Source organism: Bolinopsis microptera, chromosome 9 (assembly GCF_026151205.1).
Source record: "Bolinopsis microptera isolate Bmic1 chromosome 9, MBARI_Bmic_1.0, whole genome shotgun sequence".
In the NCBI taxonomy this organism is placed as follows: Eukaryota; Metazoa; Ctenophora; class Tentaculata; order Lobata; family Bolinopsidae; genus Bolinopsis; species Bolinopsis microptera.
The window spans coordinates 8,326,693-8,347,299 of record NC_087080.1 but is presented as its reverse complement, the minus strand read 5'-3'; the positions used below and the strand labels follow the sequence as shown (position 1 = coordinate 8,347,299).

At 37.7% G+C, this 20,607-nt stretch overlaps 3 protein-coding genes across 3 annotated transcripts in view; 1 reads left to right on the top strand and 2 right to left on the bottom strand.

Annotated features, from left to right (window-relative positions):
- Positions 1-20,607, bottom strand: part of LOC134820849 (vasculin-like protein 1) — a 632,099-nt gene that overhangs the window by 359,672 nt on the left and 251,820 nt on the right. The window lies entirely within an intron of this gene.
- Positions 1,675-2,959, top strand: LOC134820335 (transmembrane protein 233-like). The gene is made up of 4 exons (XM_063830584.1): positions 1,675-1,722; positions 2,106-2,153; positions 2,410-2,571; positions 2,738-2,959. Exons 1-4 carry the CDS (start codon positions 1,714-1,716, stop codon positions 2,873-2,875), a joined length of 357 nt encoding a protein of 118 aa, XP_063686654.1. The 5' UTR covers positions 1,675-1,713; the 3' UTR covers positions 2,876-2,959.
- LOC134821471 (proline-rich transmembrane protein 2-like) overlaps positions 8,893-20,607 on the bottom strand; it is a 90,378-nt gene continuing 78,663 nt past the window's right edge. Inside the window, exons 2-6 of the mRNA XM_063832222.1 lie at positions 18,014-18,174; positions 15,626-15,706; positions 9,971-10,135; positions 9,707-9,833; positions 8,893-9,591 (exon numbers count right to left, since the gene is read on the bottom strand). Coding sequence (XP_063688292.1) covers positions 9,708-9,833; positions 9,971-10,135; positions 15,626-15,706; positions 18,014-18,166 — 525 coding nt within the window. The 5' untranslated portion in view covers positions 18,167-18,174 and the 3' untranslated portion in view covers positions 8,893-9,591; position 9,707. The remainder of the gene's footprint in view (positions 9,592-9,706; positions 9,834-9,970; positions 10,136-15,625; positions 15,707-18,013; positions 18,175-20,607) is intronic.

Sequence of the window (20,607 nt, the reverse complement as noted above, 5' to 3'; positions counted from 1 at the left end):
TCAAAAGGAGGTATTTTAAAATATATGTTTCTTCATAGCTCATATATTAATGTGCAATTTGCAGTTATTTTGCACTTATCCAAAAGTCCCTAGCACACTCCCATCGAAACGAAGAAAAAATTGGTAAATATGAAAAACATATGCCTAAATTTGTTTTGTGACTTTGAGGTTAAAAAATCAACTTTCCAGTTTAGTTGGCTGAGCACATGTTTGAAGACTTTAAAAACTGTGCAAGAATTCCGAGAACAATTTCATGTCAAGTATCAAAAGAATCCAATGTTCGAACCTGATAAACATAATAGATTGGCACGGTTAACGGTATAACTATAGAGAGGTTTTATAATATAATGCACAAATATATGATCTAAAACATGTTCTGATATTCTAGTCGCATATCAGTAACACCAGGCATGGTGTATCAGTATGGGCGCTTTTAAGTTTTAAATTATAAACTTTACATATTTAAGTGGTCTCTAGGGATCAAGTACAAAGTTAAATCATATTTACCCATAATGTATGTATTAACTGACACAGGATAGTTTTAAAATTTCTTTATTTATATTGTGTGTAAGGTATTTTGTTGAAAAGGAAGTGTAAGAACTCATTACCAGGCAATGAGGTAATTTACCTTATTTATTTAACTAATTTATTTCGAATTAATCTAATGTTATGATATTTTTAGAACATATTATGTTTGCGTTAAATATTATGAAGCTCATGCCCATCAAGCCTTAGATGGGGGCCTTGTTAGAAGATCATGGTTCTTGTAGGGGTCTTCAGTATAACTTTAAAGCAAACATTAGTCAAATATTTATTTTATGAGTTACATTGGAGCGTACTGGAAAATTTATTGAATTATGAATCATGAATCATATCATGAATTATGAGCATATTATAGTAGGTATGGGGTCGTTCACATATTACGTTATCAGCCGAGGGGGGAGGGAAGTTTCCAAATGATTACGCCAGTGTAATTTTGACACTATAGCTATGTGTAAAACTGATTACGGAGGGGGGAGGGGGGTTACAAATTGTCCAACAAGTCATTATAGAATATGTGAACGACCCCTATACAGCAGCTTCTGAACATAAAGAATGGTTATTTCATAAACCCGTTTGTGACATTTAGGCCACCCTGAAGATATCTCATGTCTCAGATCTTTCATCAAATGGGTAACTTCGTCTTCAAACGAACATTCAATACCCTAAATTTGTCTGAAGAAATGCAGTGATGTTTTGTTGTTAGGACAATTGTTAAACAATGAATAGCTAAGAGTAGAATGCTTTTGTTAACGGGTGATACTCGTAAGATATTTGTTTCAAATACCGTCGACGAGTCCAACTCGGCGCGCGTCTTGGTAGGTTAAAATTAAATAAACCTACAATGCTTTTGCAATGACGAAAAGGTAGAGAATTTAAGTGAGTTTTCGGCATGAATTTTTCGCTATTACCTTTTTACTATGACTTGTTTGCCTTGACTTTTTACCATTGCTTCTATGTCTTTGACACCATTTGTGGCACAATTGAGCAGTTTTAAGAAAATGTATACACCGGTTTATCGCTGTCAGGTGTCAAAACAAACTTACGCCACCGCGGCATTTTCTAATTAATATTATCAAGAAAACAAAAAATGTGTTATACCAATTGCCGAATATTAAATATTTTTAATCTAAAAGGTTTTAAGAACCGGTTTTTCTGTGAAGGACTGTGAAAATGACAAATGTAAGTCTTTTCTCAGAAAACTATTCAGTAAAACATTTCCTGTTATTTCGCTCTCTTATATCATGTCCTACTCATATTGGTTTATCATCTCAATGATAACGAGATTAAAAGTGTCTGAAGTCACAATATGGTCTCAATATAATAATTTGTTAAAAACTTTACTTTCGATCATAAATGACACAAGCGTAACGAACCATTTCAGCTTATCCTGGAGTTATTACTATTTGTTATCAAATTCGATCGAATCTGAACTATACTTGTCTATTAATATTATACATTTATCACATGCCTTCTCATACGATGTTAAAACAATACAATATATTCTTAAGTATCTTAATAGTTTTTATGAAAAGTATTAAAATATTAAACTCTAATTTCCTCAGGTGTATCCCCAAACTCAAAGTCCTCCTCCTCAACCTCAAGTTGTTGTGGTAAACCTTTTTAAGTAAACTTTTTTTACAGTAAACTTTTTTGGAATGCTTTCATTTTATTAATTACCCCAGTTTTAAATCATGTTTTAAAAGCTGAATAAGTTTGATATAGATACATAAGATACAGTGCACTGTGTGATACGACTTTTATAACTTGAACCGTGTATAATACTAATAGCGACTTAATAGGTAACAAACCAAATATCTTATTTAATATCCTATTCTGTAAGTCTAACCTAAACGTAACATTACCCAGGTACAACAAGGAGGAGTTGCCCCACAAACAAACGCCGTCTTAGCCTGGATATCGTGTCTGTGCTTCTTCTGGCCGATTGGACTGGTTGCTGTACTGAAAGCTAACGAGGCAGACAAGTGTATTGGACGAGGAGATTTCGAGGGAGGAAGAAGAAGTGGGGAGGTACGTACTTAACTATTTGAAATTTGAATCTTAATTTAGTTCCTTTTGATAAGATGAATCATTGCTAAAAGATAATTGTAGTAAGATAACTATTCTAAACAAATGTATTTTACTGTAGAACGATTGATTTGCAAGCCTTCTCAATTCTCATAAACCATTTTCCCAGGCGGCTAAGAAATGGGCTATTGCCGCAATCGTCACACCAATAGTTCTCATGGTTGTCGCGGGAATCATCTACTATATCGTCTTCGCTGTTTTAGCTTCCAAAGCTGTTGCCAGTGTTCAAACCTTTGATTGGAATTAAAGTAAAGTTCATTATTAATTTATAAGATAAGTTTTAAATATTCGTCCAGTATTTAAAAAATATTAATAATAGTGGTAATGTTAATATTTTTACGCATTTAGGTATATATACTTTGGATTATTTTTTGTACATGTAGCTAAACTTTTTGGATTTAATTGTATTATGTATTATCTCAAAACTTTGTTTTCACTTCAAAATAAATCGGTGCATGCAAATACTAAACGAAAATTGGTTTAAAAAACGAAAATTTTGATTATATAATTAACGAAAATTGTCCAATTGGTATTTCGAAAATCGGTAAAAAATTAAAATTTTGATTACGTAATCAACGACCAAACTCCCCCTCCCCCCCCCCCCCCCCCCCCCCGTAATCAACCGTAAGCATTTGAAAACCACCCCCTTCGGCTGATTACGTAATATGTGAACGACCCCTTAGTTCACCTTTCTCTTCCACAACCAGTTGCCACTTAAGCGTTCATACACGACACATCTTACAACACTTACTGCTTACCATCATCCCACATTACACATTCTGATTCCCCCGGCATGATCCTCCCATAGGACTGCCATACCCCAGAGGTAGGCAAAGCATCCACATGCTATCCTTTCGTGGACCATCCAGGCCCAGCCTCTTTTTAAAAAATCCAACCGAACATTCTAGAAGACTTCTATAAATAGTAAATACACAGTACAGTGTACTGCGGACGTGATATGCATGGCTGGTCATACAATTATCTAAATTCTCGCACGTGAACAGGTTTGATTTGGGTTAGAGAACGTTTTTTAAACGTCTTTTGAACGTTTTTTAAAGAAAATGGAAAAAGTTGCGTTTTTTACAGATTCCATTTGCGTTTTTCCCAACCCTGCTGAAAATAACTTGCCCAAGTTGCTGCCCACGGTGTTAGCTCGATGCAGCTATCCGATCCGGGTCTTTTTAATTCGATTTTGAAAATCCTGGACCTGGAAAAATCGTCAAAAAATGAGGTCCAAGATTTTTAAAATCGAAATAAAAGTTTTCTGAGGGCCATCTCAAAATTCGGCTCGATACTTCTCTCCTAATTGATCCCTAGAACATATCTTAAAAGTTTCAGGGTGATTTCTCAACAAATGTAGGAGGAGATAGATTTTTAGACTCGATTTTTAGGACGCGCGATTGAAAATCGCTGCGCAATACCAAATTTACAATTAAACATGAGCGCTGACCTTTGACCATGGATAGCGATATTTTCAGCTAGCTAGCTAGTATTTTTCCATGGGACCAAAAGCAGCTGATAGATAGCACTCCCCTCTATCAGAAACTACTATTTCGAGAGAATTTTGATGAAGACCCCCCCCCCCCCCCGGCCCCCTTAACTAAAGTACTAGCAAAACTGCGTGTTTTGCTCTAGATACAAACTTTTTAAGAGATTCACCTAATTTGTTCAATTTTAGGGAGGGCACCAAAAGGGGGAGGGGCGCCAACAGGGGGGCGATTTTTCGGCGGGGCGCCAACAGGCAACGTTACGCCATGCACTAGGTTTCACCTAACCATGTGCTTTCGCGCCACTGCGGGCGCGCTTGTTTCAATACAATGCAAGTCACCGTGAGGCGAGAGCGCGCTACAGCAAGCGCAAGGGCTTTGGATAGAGCAACCACTAGGTCACAACACATTTTAATTTTGCCAGTCCCGGTAAAAAAAACAATCCAGGTACGCTCGCGTTGATCATCCCTAGTGGGCTCACTGGGCTGAGACTTATAATATTATTCTTATCATCCCTGTTTTGATTACTTATATTACTAGCTACGACGTCGGTGGAAATAAATTCTGGGTATCTGGTACCCTTGATTCACGATGTCAATCCTTCGCAGCTCGGTGAGGCACAGTGGTGCTTGCATCTCGCCGATCTACCGAAGTGGTTGCGAGAAGAATTATTTGATGCGCGGCGCGACCCAGTACACAGTAGTGCATCGCGCTACAACTGGTACCCATTTCTTCACATAGCCATGTGTATACGCGTACTGCGTGACGTAACGCGCTTGTTTCACAACACACAAGTTGAACCGAGAGGGCTCTGGTTAGAGCAAACCCATTTCTACTAGAAATTCTAGTCATGAGACGGTCTAAAATATTAAATAAATGTTCTCTTTCCGGAGGTCCTGACGAGATCTTGTCCGCTTCTCTGTACAGATAAGAGGTTTATCACGGTGTTATAGAAATTCTTAAGCACAATTCTAACTGCAGTTTTACAGAACTCTAAATACTCAATGAATACCCTTGCAATTCTGTTTTCACACTCAGACCTCAGTATTGAGTTGGGTCATTTTCCAGTACGAGATTGGGGACGGGTTCTACAAATAATAAAACAAACAAAGTGAGATCAAAGCAGCTCTTTACTTGCATGTACCACCTGTATTCATACTCAAAATTGAGTTTCGTCAGTTTCCGATACGAGATTGGGGCGGGTTCTAAACAACAACCAAACAGCTAGACTAGATCAAAGCAGCGAGCGCGCGCGAGCGCAAATTATCTGCAGAGCGCCGGTTTACACTTATTGATGCAATGCGCGTTCCTACAATGATAAAGATTAGATCACTCATTTTTGACGTCATTTTTAAAGTGAATTTGTGTGGTAAGGGATGTTTGCTCTTGAAACAGGGAGACAGGGAAAATTAAAATACAGGTTATTTTTAGTAGATAAAAACTTGGCAAAAGGTTGACATCATTTAAGCAACATTCCTTACCCAAACAAGGGATGGGCATAATGGTAGATATTGAACCTGGGTGTTAGCACTTAGCAGTTAGGTAACACATATCATTAAACATTCAACCAGCATTCCAGAGAAGTTTCATAACATTTTACTCTCATTAAGTCATTAAACATGCCATTTAATAAATTTTTGTGTCGATTAAGATGTAAGTAAAGGTTGTTTGTTTAATAAACGCCCAACATAGCTACATTATTTGGAATAGAGATGATTGGACAATTGAATTGACTACTATTAATTACCACTTACATTATTATCGTTATTTGCATCACTGCACGGTTTTGGTCGCTCTAAACACTCAGCAAGAGAAAGTTTCCCAGTTTTGACGGAACATTAGATCACGAATAAATACACGAAACCCAAAACCAGAACTTAACCCCTCTAGCTACAAAATACTGCAATCTACAAATTCCACACATTGTCGTCTCCGTACGTGGGCTATACGTCATGTAATGTTATCTCTGTTGAGATTCCTTCCGTGATTTAAGATCACATTATTTTAGTCGTGTCCTCACGTAGAAACAACATGTGTTCTACAAACAAGCTTTTAATAACATGTTAACATGTAATTTTAATAAACATTTAGGTTACAATAAGGTTAAAACATTATTTGTTGTCGGTTGTGGAGGCCAGTGTACCAGTGTTATTGGTGTTTAAGTTGCGAAAAAGCTGAATAGTGGATGCTTAAAGTTTGAAATTAATTTAGAGGCCAGCCGTATCATGGCTGTGGTTTCTTAACTTTAGGGCCAGGTGTAACTTAGTAAAGATATATACATTTGCATTATAGAGCAACATTCTACAACTATTAGAAGGTATCCTTTACAAACAGCTGTGAGGAAAGTGAGCTACTGAGTAGTATGTACAGATTAGACGTTGTAGTGTAACAGATGAGACGTTGTAGGTCTCGTCTCGACACTATCTAACACTTGTCCCCTTTTTTGGGGGGGGGGGGGGGGGGGGGTCAGGCCATGATTACGTAATATTGCTGTCAGGAGGGGGGGGGGGGGTGGGTCTTGATTACGGTTGATTAAGGAGGGCGGGAGGGGGGGGGAAATTGCTAAAATATTGATGACGTAATATGTGAACAACCCTTAAGGTTAGGAAGTAGATCTGAAGGAAGTAGAACATAACAGATGAGTCGTTGTAGTGCGATTGTAGGTGTGTTATAGTAGATCTGAAGGAAGTAGAACTGTGGATAGAAAGTCGCTAGGTGGAATTAGAGAATTAGGTAATGCTAGATATATATAATATGGTGATTGGTTTCTAAAGCTACATGTACGGGACAAACTCGTGACATGAGCTATCCTGATAAGTGTCCAATTGTATGGTAATACGACCCATAAGCTCCTATTTGAAAGATTCAGCTGCCAGTATTACTGTCACGCGTTAACACAAATAGTAAGGGGCCATCTATATCTACTTAGGACGTCCGACAAATAGGGAGGGGGGGGGGGTGCTTTTGGAATTTCGGACAAATCCGGACAGGGGGAGGGAGGATTTCTGATTTTGGCAGAATTAACGAAAAAGTCCCATTTATTTCAACTCTTTGACACTAATTACTCTGTAAGTTAAGATCCCTGTATTTTGACAGGGATCGACGTTATCGACGTTTCGGCAACATGCCTTTGTCATGGATCGACCCACTCATAACTTCATAAGAGCGAAGAAAGATTAAAACTACACATTTTATTAACAATGAATTTGAGATGGATTTATTTGTACTCATAAAAGTAGCTGGAAATCCGGAGTCCGGGGGAGGGGGTGGTTTTGAAAATTCGGACATACCCGGACAGGGGGAGGGGGTGGTATGAAAATCTGCGATTTTGGCGGCCGTCCTAAGTAGATGGCCCCTAATACTTCAGCCAGCTCAGCAACACGATCTAGACAGATACAGATTAACAATAAGGCACACGGCATAAGTCGTTCACGTCACAAATGACAATAGTGTGTGATGAATTAAGTAACCAGTAACCAGTAACCAGTAACCAGTAACCAGTAACCAGTAACCAGTAACCAGTAACCAGTAACCAGTAACCAGTAACCAGTAAACAACAGTAACAAGTAACCACCAGTAACCAGTAACCACAAGTATGAAGTAACCAGTAACCAGTAACCACAAGTATGAAGTAACCAGTAACCAGTAACCAGTTATCAGTAACCAACAGTAACAAGTAACCACCAGTAACCAGTAACCACAAGTAACCAGTAACCAGTAACCAGTAACCATTAGTAACCACCAGTAACCAGATACGACATACGTGTTACAGTTTTACCTCCGATCACTTCGCAGGAAATGTATCGTGCTTCATAAGCACATACACACACGTGAACCACTCAATATATCTGAATGTAATGACTTGAGTACTAAGCAATACAATCACTGCACAGTGCACATGAAGGTGAGTACAAGCCCTGTGGTAAGTGTTGTGAGTGAAACGCTCTGTCCAACAACAATAAATCTGTACACTTGTGCAAGCGATGAGCATGTATAGAAATTTAAGTCAGATTTAAGCAAACTCGGATTATTTGACTGAAAGCTTCTGAAAATAACTAAAACATTTTTAAAGATATTAATACACATTTAAAATACTTGACAAACTCTCCAGAGGATATTGCAGAATCTCCTTTCAATTAACTAATTAGAAATCCTGGCCTGGCTACGCCGGACCGAAGAGTTTTGGAGTCGCAGGGTCTAATTGTGGTCACGGAATAAAAACATGGAAACCAAATTTGTAGCGTGGCAACCAATTTTAATGAAATTATTGAATGTATGGGCTTCAGCAATCATGGGGTACATACTGGTAACTTTTTACTATACATTCTGAGAGATTCTGCAACTTTCTGGTTTTGCATGTACAAAAACCAGACGGGGGCAATAATTTATCCGAGTTTATTTTATACGTTATAATTGCTGTATTCTGTAAAGTTTGAAAAGTATTTGATTTTTAAAAACGATTTATTTTGTAGCGAAAACAAAATTTTGAGATTACATAATTTTCGATTAAATCCAAGAAGTTGCGGCTATATATGTACAAAAGATAATCCATAGTATATATCTAAATGCGTAAAAATATTATGATAGCTGCTATTAGAATTTTTTGGATACTGGACGAATAATCAAAACTTATCTTATAAATTAATGTCGAAAAATAAATTGTTAGCTACAAAGATTCAAGAATTTCTACAAAGAATCGTTTCAGTGAAAATAAGAAACTCAGAAAATTGGGAATTGGGATAGGTTGTTTATCACAGCGATCAGTTTTTAAATCAAACTACAGTTTCGACAAATGCTAAATGATTGAAAAAAAAACTCAAAAAATTAAAACCAAAACCAAATTGCAGCGGAGCTGAGTAGAGAAATCAAACTTATCGAATTGTTTTGTCGATCTTTTAAAGTTTAAAGTTAAAACTGTCAACATCATAATCCCCGTGACATTACAGAGACTAAATGGCAGCACTGTTGTCATGGTTACGCAACTATTATGCCAACACGTTGTGCTATCGAGAATATTACTGTCAAAGAAACTTCTTTAACTTTAAACTACAATATTAAGTGTCAGCAAATTATCAGATTATCGCGTAGTTAAAAAGCTAGAAAGAAAATCAATCTATAAAGCTATAATCTCAGAGAAAAATATTCATCTAAATAATTGCCGTTCATCTACAGAAAAATTAAAGCTATAAACTATCTTCTCAACAGCTTTTTCATAATCAATCAAAATTACTCTGAACTTAACGAAATTACTGTGAACTTAACGCTGTTATAACATTTTAACGTTACTCTACATGATCTGATATAATTGATATATAATACAGAGTTCAGTTCTACAATCTACAATCTACAATCTACGAATCAACAATCCATAGTCCGCTCAAAGAATCGATGTGATTTGGACGGTTGTAAGGAGTAGTCATCCCTAAAGAGAGTTGGCTGATCTACGGTTAAGAAATCTGATAATCTGGGTGTTCACCTGGAAACGGGAAAAAATCACATGAGAGAAAGTATTTATTAATCAGATTAAGTATATTAAATTAATATTCAAAATTTCATGAAATATAAAATACAAATATCTAATTCACACTTACGCTACTTTCCATTATAACTGTACACAGTGGAAACAACAGTAGCGACGTAGATAGCGTAGATGATTCCCACGACAACTCCTAGAACTACTTGTGTGATGATTGAAGCAATAGCCCATTTCTTAGCCGCCTGGAGAAATGGTTTATGAGAAGGTTTGCGCACCAATCGTTCTACAGTAAAATACATGTTTATACAAGGACAGCAATAATTCATCTTATCAAAAGGAACTTAATTCAGATTCAAATTTCAAATAGTTGAGTACGTACCTCTCCACTTCTTCTTGCTCCCTCGAAATCTCCTCGTCCAATACACTTGTCTGCCTCGTTAGCTTTCAGTACAGCAACCAGTCCAATCGGCCAGAAGAAGCACAAACACGCTATCCAGGCTAGGACAGCGTTTGTTTGTGGGGCAATTCCTCCTCTCTGTTGTACCTGGGTTATATCGTCATATTACGGATAATAGTTATTTAGTTTGTTATTCAGTCGCTCCTGTACAGTATGCTAATACACGGTTCAAGTTATTAAAGAGTTTTAGTTTTTATTAATTAAGTAGTTTTACTGTGTCTGGTGAGGGGAAGTGATTTGAAGATGATTCCAATAATATATTATGATCATTTCAGTTATCATTATGTAAGCAAATTTGCTTATTTAGCTTACACTCGTTATATTGTCTGTAGTATTACCTGTCACAGTAGCATGTACAGTGTTAATTAATGATATGGAGACTACAACATGATGGTAGTTATTATTTATACTATTAATATCTCAGTAAATTACTTAATCAATCATGTCAATTTTATTTAATCAATTATGTTAAGGGGACATACACCAAAACCTTTTTTGGTGCCACCCTAAATTTTATTTCATTTTAAGAAAGCATAGGCTCATAGGGGAAAAAATGAGTTTAGCCACATTACATTTTTTAAATAAATATTCCCTCATTAGGATTCATTTTAATTTAAGATTCAGTAAAAAAATTAGCTCAATACCTTTATAAATGACTAAGAAATCGGTATTACAACGACAGACTTGACCAAATTTTTAAAAAGCTTAAAAAAGATAAAAGTGAATTTTTCCGAATGAGGGAATATTTAAAAATTTAACGTGGCTAAACTCATTGCTTCATTCTTTTTCCCATACTTTCATAATATGAAATAAAATTTAGGGTGCACCAAAAAAGGTTTTGGTGTATGTCCCCTTAAAGAAGGAAAGTAATGATATTCATGTATATATCACTGTTAGCTACAGCTCCAGCTCCAGCAGAAAATAAACACACGAAACACGCTCAAAATAATATGATATCACGTGATCAGGTGATCACAACGAACAAGAAGCTCATATTACATGGTTACAAGGTCGCACTTTCTTGAGGGATAGCAACAGTACGTATAGAGTTACTGTGGGCCCTTGGCCAGGTAATATCTGGTCTTTAACAAGTGGTTCGGTTTTTGGAACTTATTTGCATCTATACCAAGCGGTTGAAAGTTGGTCAGATATTAACTAACACTATTACAGTTCAGTTACAGACCATAAATAGCCTGGTAATTATAATGAGATCTGCGTATTGTGTATTGTGTATTGTGTATTGTGTATTGTGTATTGTGTATTGTGTATTGTGTAGTGTGTAGTGTGTATTGTGTAGTGTGTAGTGTGTAGTGTGTAGTGTGTATTGTGTAGTGTGTAGTGTGTAGTGTGTATTGTGTAGTGTGTATTGTGTAGTGTGTAGTGTGTAGTGTGTAGTGTGTAGTGTGTAGTGTGTAGTGTGTAGTGTGTATTGTGTAGTGTGTAGTGTGTAGTGTGTAGTGTGTAGTGTGTAGTGTGTATTGTGTAGTGTGTAGTGTGTAGTGTGTAGTGTGTAGTGTGTATTTTGTAGTGTGTAGTGTCAAGTGTGTAGTGTGTTTTAGTGTACATCAGGCACCTCAAACTCTTATAATTATATACAAACAGCCTTTGTGCTACTGCGATTGTAACAAAATTATGTCATTTCACTGTCTAGGATGTAGCTAAGGATCCATTAGATCTATGCGAAATTACACATCTGTGTAATGTTTCCTCGGTTAACTCAGCCGAATGATCGGAAACGTGATTGAGGGTTAAATGAGGAGGGCCAGCCAAAAGATCAGGAATCGTCTTAGGATACATTGTAGAGTGATATTCTGTGTTGACGTATGTAATTCTAGTTCTATCTTTACTAACACAATAACGGTACACCAATTCGACAACCAACACATATCCACTATTGTCTACTTCACAAACCGCACAAAACGCTTAATACTAATAGTGTCAGAGGAGCTGGACCAGACTGGTGTAACATAGCGACTACTTACACGCCGTCTTAGCTCACCTTTCTCTTCAACGCCCAGTTGCCACTTAAGCGTAAATTTATGACACATCTAGGCTACCAGACAACTGAACCCAATTTAGACATTTAGATTTGTGTGTAGTGTGTGTAGCTTACGTTGCAATTATCGAGCTCCCTTATCTTTTGTAACTTAGCGATAAGTTCAGTTTGCTGTTACCGCGTAGTTAGCCTTTGCGTGTGTAATTGTACATTATTATACAAGTACACCATGGAGGATGATCTGAATTTGACCCGATCTCAGAAGAAAATCAAGGATTTCAACTACGAAGAAAAGGAAGATGTAGAGGGCTGTGCTGAAAGATGGTTCACTTCGATGGCAAGAGAACTGAAATTAGAAAACTTCGAAATTCGTGGAAATATGGACCAGGAAATACTCATGTCTCCGTCTATCTATAAAAGGTATATGGCAAACTGGGTTATGCAAGCAGCAGACCTCGTACGACGGCAGAGTAGTCAGATGAGCGCTATGATGGAAATCGTTGAGTGCCTCAAGACGGAAGCACTAGCAGACAAGGAAAAGATGGTCAGGTTGCAGGACCAGTTGCTAGTGCAGAAGGACGAACAACTACAGTTGTTTAAGACGTCAGTTGAAGAGACAGTACAAACAACGGTGGAGACAGGAATTAAGAGCTACAGTGCAGCTGTACAAAAGAACAGCACAAGTGGCGCGGTCTGCAACAGCAAAATTCTGAAGAATGTAATGAAGAGTGTGGCTGCAGAGGAGGACAGGAGCAAGAATCTGATAGTGTTTGGTCTGAAAGAAGAGGATGAAGAACAGCTACCAGCTCTGGTAACCGCACTATTGGAGGAGATCGGGGAGAAACCTCATTTTGAAGCGACTAGAGTCGGCTGGAAGAGGCCAGGTACGGCTATCCGACCAGTCAAGATCACCGTCCCAAGCTCAACAGCAGTTCATCAGATTCTGATGAAAACAGGGAGACTGAAGATGGCTGATGCACACAAAAATGTATGGATCTGTCCTGATAGATCCAGTGAAGAGCGTGCAGCAAGGAAGAACGTGGTAACTGACCTGAAGAAGAAGAGGGCTGAACAGACTCATCTCGACCACTACATCCGTAACGGGAAGGTCTGTAGCCGGGTTAAGAAGACACCATGATGACGTAATTCATGTTTCTCGGACACCACCGATCAGTATAATATGTACTTGTAGGGGTATTTTAAGAGTTAACGGACGTTATCTGTATTTGAGAGACAATTATATTATATACATACATTATTATTTGATTGTTTCACACTTTTCACATTTCATAATTTTATTACTAGGTGGAGGTGATGTTATTGAGACTTTGGGCGGCCAAAAAACTCTTGTTCTGAAAGTTGTCCTCTGTACTTGTTTCACTGACCCACGCTTTTTAGCATTTATACATTTCGGCCCATTTTATATGTTTGTTCGAATTGCTGTACATTTGTATACTTGCTATTTTGTAAAAGTTTCAAATCAAATCAAATCATTAACCCTAGTCCCTAACTCTAACTCTAACCCTGACCCTGACCCTGACCCTGACTCCCTGACCCTGACCCTGACCCTGACCCTGACCCTGACCCTGACCCTGACCCTGACCCTGGTCCCTGACCCTGACTCCCTGACCCTGACCCTGACCCTGACCCTGACCCTGACCCTGACCCTGACCCTGACCCTGACCCTGACCCTGACCCTGACCCTGACCCTGACCCTGACCCTGACCCTGACCCTGACCCTGACCCTGACCTTGACCCTGATCCTGACCCTGACCCTGACCCTAACCCTAACCCTAATTGGTTAGTGGGAACTAGGTTCAATTGGGTTCAGTTCTCGGTCACCCCACATCTATCAATATTTACCATCATCCTACATCACACATTCTATTTCCCCCGACATCCTACCTTAGGAATGTCATACCCCAGAGGTAGGCAAAGCATCCACAATCCACATGCTATCCTCTTGTGGGCTACCCAGGCCCAGCCTCTCTTCAAAATTAAAAAATAATAATAATAAAAACAGCACACCATGATGCAGCATTACACAGTTACACATCCAATACAGCATGCCAAAATAATCCGTAGATAAACAAAACTGATTCAATTTGTAACCATGAAATCTAACGAACAAACACTTAGCAAACTGTACACTGTTGACTGTATACCAGTGTACACTGTTCAATGTATACCGGTGTACGCTGTTGACTGTACACTGTTTGTCGCACAATTGAACTCACACAGTGATTATGTATAAGGGGGGGGGGGGGGGGGGGAGGGGGGGGGGGGCAACCATATTAAAGTATATTAAAATGTAGGTTTTTTTTTCAATTTTGACCCGGGGATATACTTTAATATACTTTAATATATATACTTTAATATACTTTAATGTACTTTAATATACTTTAATGTACTTTAATATACTTTAATATACTTTCATATACCTATATATTATCTCGATTCAAAATTTAAAGTTAGTCTTGTTCAAAGATATTGATACTTGACTAATTTATGGGCCAAAATATATCAAATTTGGTGCATATTCCCAAATATGGGCATATGGTTTTTGATTCATATCTTAGCCATTTTTGTCCAGTCTCGATGAAAATTCAAATCCAAAATCCAGGAGACCACTAGCTACAAGTAGAGCACCTTAAATCGGGATTTTGGGCATTTTTAGGTGGTTCTGCATAATTGGGCCAAAAAGGCACCAAATATTGGCGCGGCTGCCCAGCACGACTGAGGAATTTTTGGTGATATATTATATCTAGCTAGCTACAGTCCGCTTATTTTTTAGATTTTCTTCAAAAGAGGCCCACACGCACGAGAGGATAGAAAGATGAACTAAGACAACATGTGAGTAGTCGCTAATTGTCACACCGGTATGGTCCAGATCCTCGGGCACAATTAGGCGATTGGTGCGTTTTGCGAAATTGACAATAGTGGTGATATATATAATATAGTAATAGTAATAGTTAATAATATATGCTGGTTGTCAAACATGATGACTGTTTAGTAGCCGCCACCCTTAATTTGATTGGCTACTAGTATTTCTAGTAGCCGAAAAGTGACCACCTAGTGTGTAGTGGCCAGTAAATGGCCATTATCTGGCTAGTGACCAATCACTGACCACACTTGTGACATGGTTAAGAGTAACCGGCTATTAAGTGATCACTTTTTAGTTGTGACATGGTTATGACCATGTCTGAGCATCTTCTGGTTGATCTTCCACTGGGTTAAATCCTGCTCCTTCTTCAGGACGTCGATAAATCGCCAGATAGTAGTGTTGGTGCAGCCCATCAAGGATCGGAAACCGGCTTCAGCTAAACGATCCGACGAATCACTTAATGGTCCATAAGAAGGATAGGATGTAAACTGAACTTGGAAATAAAACAGGACATTTTGTCGCACTAGAGTACGTTACCTGGATCGTAGTGCGACACGTACTGTAGTGCGACAGAGGGTGTTTTTGTCGGACTTCGCACTAGAGTACTTGTCGCACTACAGTACGTGTCGCACTACAGTACGATTACCGTTTTTAAAATGTTCATAAAATAAAAACTTTCCAAAAAAAGTTTACTTACCACAACAACTTGAGGTTGTTGTTGAGGATATTGCTGAGGAGGATAACCTTGACCGGGCTGACCTTGAGCGGGGGGATACGCCTGAGGAAATTGAAATTTAATATTTTAATATTTCATTACCGTACTTTAACAATACTTTAACTGTTAAAAAATATTGTAATATTATGAGGTCCAAGTGGTTAAAATTCGATCTAATTTTAGTATTTATACGTTTTAGTACAGGGTGGGCCAAAAGTCAGTGGGCATACGTTGGCCTTAATAGCTCAGTCACTGAGTGCCCAATTGAAATAATTCTTTCTGGTATGACTTACTACTATCACTGGTTCGAGGAATTTGTCAAATCGAAGAATATTCGAGTTCATTTGTTTCAAATGAAGGTTCATTTTTGCATTTAATTGATAGTTTGGACTTTTGGATAGTCGGATCGAGCTAAATTTTATTGAATTGTGTTTGGCCATTCGAATTACGTTTGTCCTGAAAAAATTAGAATTTAAGCTTCTCAGATAACCGAGATATGAAGCATAACGAGTTTATTCATTACGTGTGATCAGGTGATTGGTTTACCTAATCACGTGAGAAATTACTTACCGCTACAGTTGCCATTTTTCACACTCCTTTGCGGAAAAAAACCTGTACAGTGTACAATAACCATTTATGGTTATTCCAATTGATGAAAATCATATATTTTTAATCTAAGAGCTTAAAATCTAACCTTAAAATTTAATAAAGGATGGAATGAGTCATAATATTAACGATTATAATAATAATAAAAGTGTTAATTTTGTCTAGGTAACAGTGATCATTTTAAAATGGCTATATTACTTATTGTGATATTATATATGCTTGAAGAATGACGATAGAGTAGCAACAAACCACAAAGTATCATAAACGGGATGAGCAACTATACAATATATTCCAGCAATAAGCTTAGAGATAATTGTAATCGGAAAATGCCGAGTTGGTACACCTAAGATTGTTTTGATAAGTTTGTTTTGACACCTGACAGCGATGAACCAATCAACTTGCAGCCTCTTAGCCTCTACCAAAGTACCAATATGATTATGATCTAATACTGTTATGATAACCGTGATTAGAAATAATATTGTGGTACACATTTTCTTAAAACTGCTCAACTGTGTCACAATCAAAGCCACGAAAAATCATGGTAAAAAGTCAAGGCAAACAAGTCATAGTAATTAGTAAAAAGGTAGTACAGTGCAAAATTCATACTGAAAAATTCATACAAAATCTGCTCTTCATTTTCACCACATGCACAGTGAGTATGAGATAGGACCACATTCTACTCAGTTTATTATTCAACAATAGTCCTGACAACAAAGAAATAATGCACTTCTTCAGACAATAGTCTCGTTTAAAGACGAAGGTAGACGAAAGATCTGGGACAGGGTGGCCCAAATAATTCAATAATTCAATAGATTGGATCAAAATAAATATTTGACTAATGTTCTCTTTAAACTTGTAATGAAGAATGCCCCTACAATATAAGAAAAATGTTGGGTAGTCATAGGAACCTATGCGGAAAAACATTGCTTACGAATCCAGTGACAACATAAAACTAAACAGGTCCCAAGGTTGTGAGTGATGATCGTATTTATAAGTTTATCCACTTGACTTACTTATAAGTAAGATAAACCAACACGGTAACCCATAAAGGAGTTTCAACAACAAGAGAAATTTAAGGCACTCTAACGTAAGACTTAGGAGACGGACCTTGTTCTGGACAGCCTTGCTTTGATCACCAGGCTTGTGTTGATATACGGCTGCTATGTGACTACAATAAGTTACTATACGTATACGACTGAAACTGGTATTTATTAAATAGCCGGATTTCTTTAAACAGCCTGACCAAGCTCGTCTAGTCCTACATGTGCTCTTTCATAAATATTATCAAAGTCTAATCCTTATTTACTGATGCTTCCGGTGGTAGGCACATGATGTCTATGGTAGAAAACTCAATTTGTAATGTCTAAAAGATGTAAAAGGTGTTGCCCTTGAACTTGTGGTTGTTACAAGCTTACTACAATGGAATTTAAACAGCTCCAATTTAGTTACCGTCTAGATCATGCTTGTTGTAGTTGCACTATATTTGAGTTACAGTCTGGTGATTTGTTGCATAAAGATAAAAGGTGGAATGGAATTGGGAAACGGGATATCAAGGTCTATATCGAGGTATTTACATGTGGATTCTTGTGGGAGATGAAAATATCCTTCCAGACATTTAACAACCATTAACCGATGAGCTTCCAGTATTGATCAATCAAATTCCAAAACACATCCCCCTAGAATCTCCATCTACTTTCTACTAAATCATAAATGGGTGTTGAATATCTTAAAAACCACGAAAATGTAAAATCAAATCTGACAAACTTGTTGAGGTGGGTACCCTTGTTGAGGTGGGTACCCTTGTTGAGGTGGGTACCCTTGTTGAGGTGGGTACACTTGTTGAGGGTACTGTTGTTGTTGAGGGGGATATGCTCCCTGCACATAAGGTGGTGGCTGATCTTTACCGGAGTCTGCCATAATAGTCGCTACTGCGATATATTTTATGAGAATCTTTTTATAGCAATAAATAAATTCAATGAAACTAATAAATCAATGAAACTAATAAATCAATGTTTTAGCTCATTTTACAAAGTCAAATATTTAAAACAATTAAAATTGTATAGTGCTCAATTTGTAAATGACTAGTTGATCTTTGCTATTGGAAGTTTGTCAAGGACTGGCAGCTAGCGGGCAAGGAATGCACGGGCTTAGGGGCTTTTGTGCACACCAGAACACTAGCTCGGTAGATTTTTGGAAACTAGAAGGACTGAAAACTAAAATTGTTTTTGATGGAGGCTGAGGCAATTAACCATGGAATAGTCTGAAGAATCTTAAAAAGGATACACAGTCCATAGTTTTTTAGATATTGGAGAAGAGTCCCATTGATTATGATTGGTTAAGAAATCTAGCATTAGTTTTTTAAATATTTGCGGTAAGGGAAAATGACATTGATATTCAGTATTTGTGGTATTGGACAGAGAAAAAACAAAGTAAAACCATTTCAAGAAAAAAGATTGTCTGGCTGAAGTCTGAACAATATAGCGTATTTAAAGAAAAAAGAATTTTGCTGTGGTTACACCGCGCACGATCAATTTTCCCTACAATGTACTTATACCAGTAATTATTTTAAGTGAAAAGTGTGCACACGTGACAATCAAGTTTTAAGTTTAAGCAACAGATCTTGAAAAAAAGTGCAGAACATTTGCATACTATATTTCCATAAATGAGTAGGATCCATGCTAAAAATTGACGATTTATTGGAACAATGTAGCGCTGCGCACCAACTATAAATCAATCCAGAAAATCGTGGAAAGTAATTTTGCAAAGGAGGAAACTTGGGTGTTATTAATTAACGTATGACTGGTGTCGCACGTAGCAATATAGACGTCTCCAATACACATAATTAAAGGGGAGTGGTTTATATTTCGAAGGAGCTGACTTTTTTCGACATCGTAAGATTTGCAACATAAATGTCACTTGTGACTTGGCCTTCGATGGCAAGTTCTCCAATTTCATGAGCAGCACTCAGCAGCCCCAGGTGAAGATTAGTTTGAAAAGGTCAGCTTTGGCGTCTTTGAATGGTCGCTGAAATGTCCCTAGAATCAAATTCGGCCTATATTATGACTCGTTCCTCACAAGCATGGTTCAAACATGGAATTAGGCCCACCCAAAAAACCGAAGCTAACCCTGCCAGCATGGCCATGGGACGGTTTTCCATAACCCTAAGAGCAATGAACAAACAATTTAAAAGAACTGGACCATCATACTTGGTGATTCGAACACCAAAACAATAAAGTTTGAGAATGGTGCTGGGACTATGGGCCAGTTATTCCCTGATGAAAGAGTTAAGAGAGGCAAAGTCAGTTTGATTGACCCTTGTCGCTGCATTGGATACAGCAACGCTGTTATTGTGTGTGGTAAAAAATGACTTCCGGGTAGACAACCTTAGAGGAGAGAATAAAATCTATCAGCTGATTGACATTATCCACTTAAAGATTCAACAAATAAAAAAGCTTTGCCCTAGTACCAAAATGTTTGTCGCAGCAGTCCTCTCATCCAGATTGCCACAAATGAACAAAAAAACATTATGACCTTCAATCGGCTAGTCGGAGAAATGTTGAGTGCCACCCAGTGGCGTAAGGAAGGGCCCGCTGACCCCACTGGGGGCGCCATCTTAGGGGGGCGCAAAATCGTCATTTGAATGTGGGACAATTTTGAAAAACTTAACTCAGGTACTTGCAAAACTGCACGTTTTGCTCTAGTAGAAACACACTTTTTTAGAGATTTTACCGGCATATCCTTTAAAATCATCTAATTTGTTCAAAATGGGGGCGCCAACAGGGTGGCACATTTTCGGGGGGGGGGGGGGGGCAGGAGGCAACATTACGCCACTGCACCACTTGATGACAATATCAAGTAAACCATTTTAAAAACTTGATTTTTGACAAAGTAACAACTTTTCAAATCGATTTACACCATCATGGAGTAATTTTTTTTCTCCAAAATTTGAGAACTTATTGAAGTTAGATAATTGTTCAAGCATTCTGAAAATTTACCGGAAATTTTCCTTCCTTGCTCCTTCATGAAGATATTCCCTACTATATTGAAGTTAGTGCTTTTTTAAAGAATGATTCTATAAAAATACAAAAGTTGTGATTTAGTATTCTCTGGTGTTGGGCCATCCCTTGGTTTGTGGAGCTCATTTCCGCTTCCTATATAGGTCTTTATTGTGCATTATGCTAGTTTTAAAGTTGAAAATCGAAAAATTGCACATGTGGGGACATAACACGCCCAAATTGATACAAAATTGCTAAAATCACTGAAAATTGCTATTTTCACCATTTTCTGTCAACTTTGGAGTCTCGTTGTGATCCAAGTTTGTTTTGAAATTCGTTTTGAAATTCGCTCGCTTTTCCCAT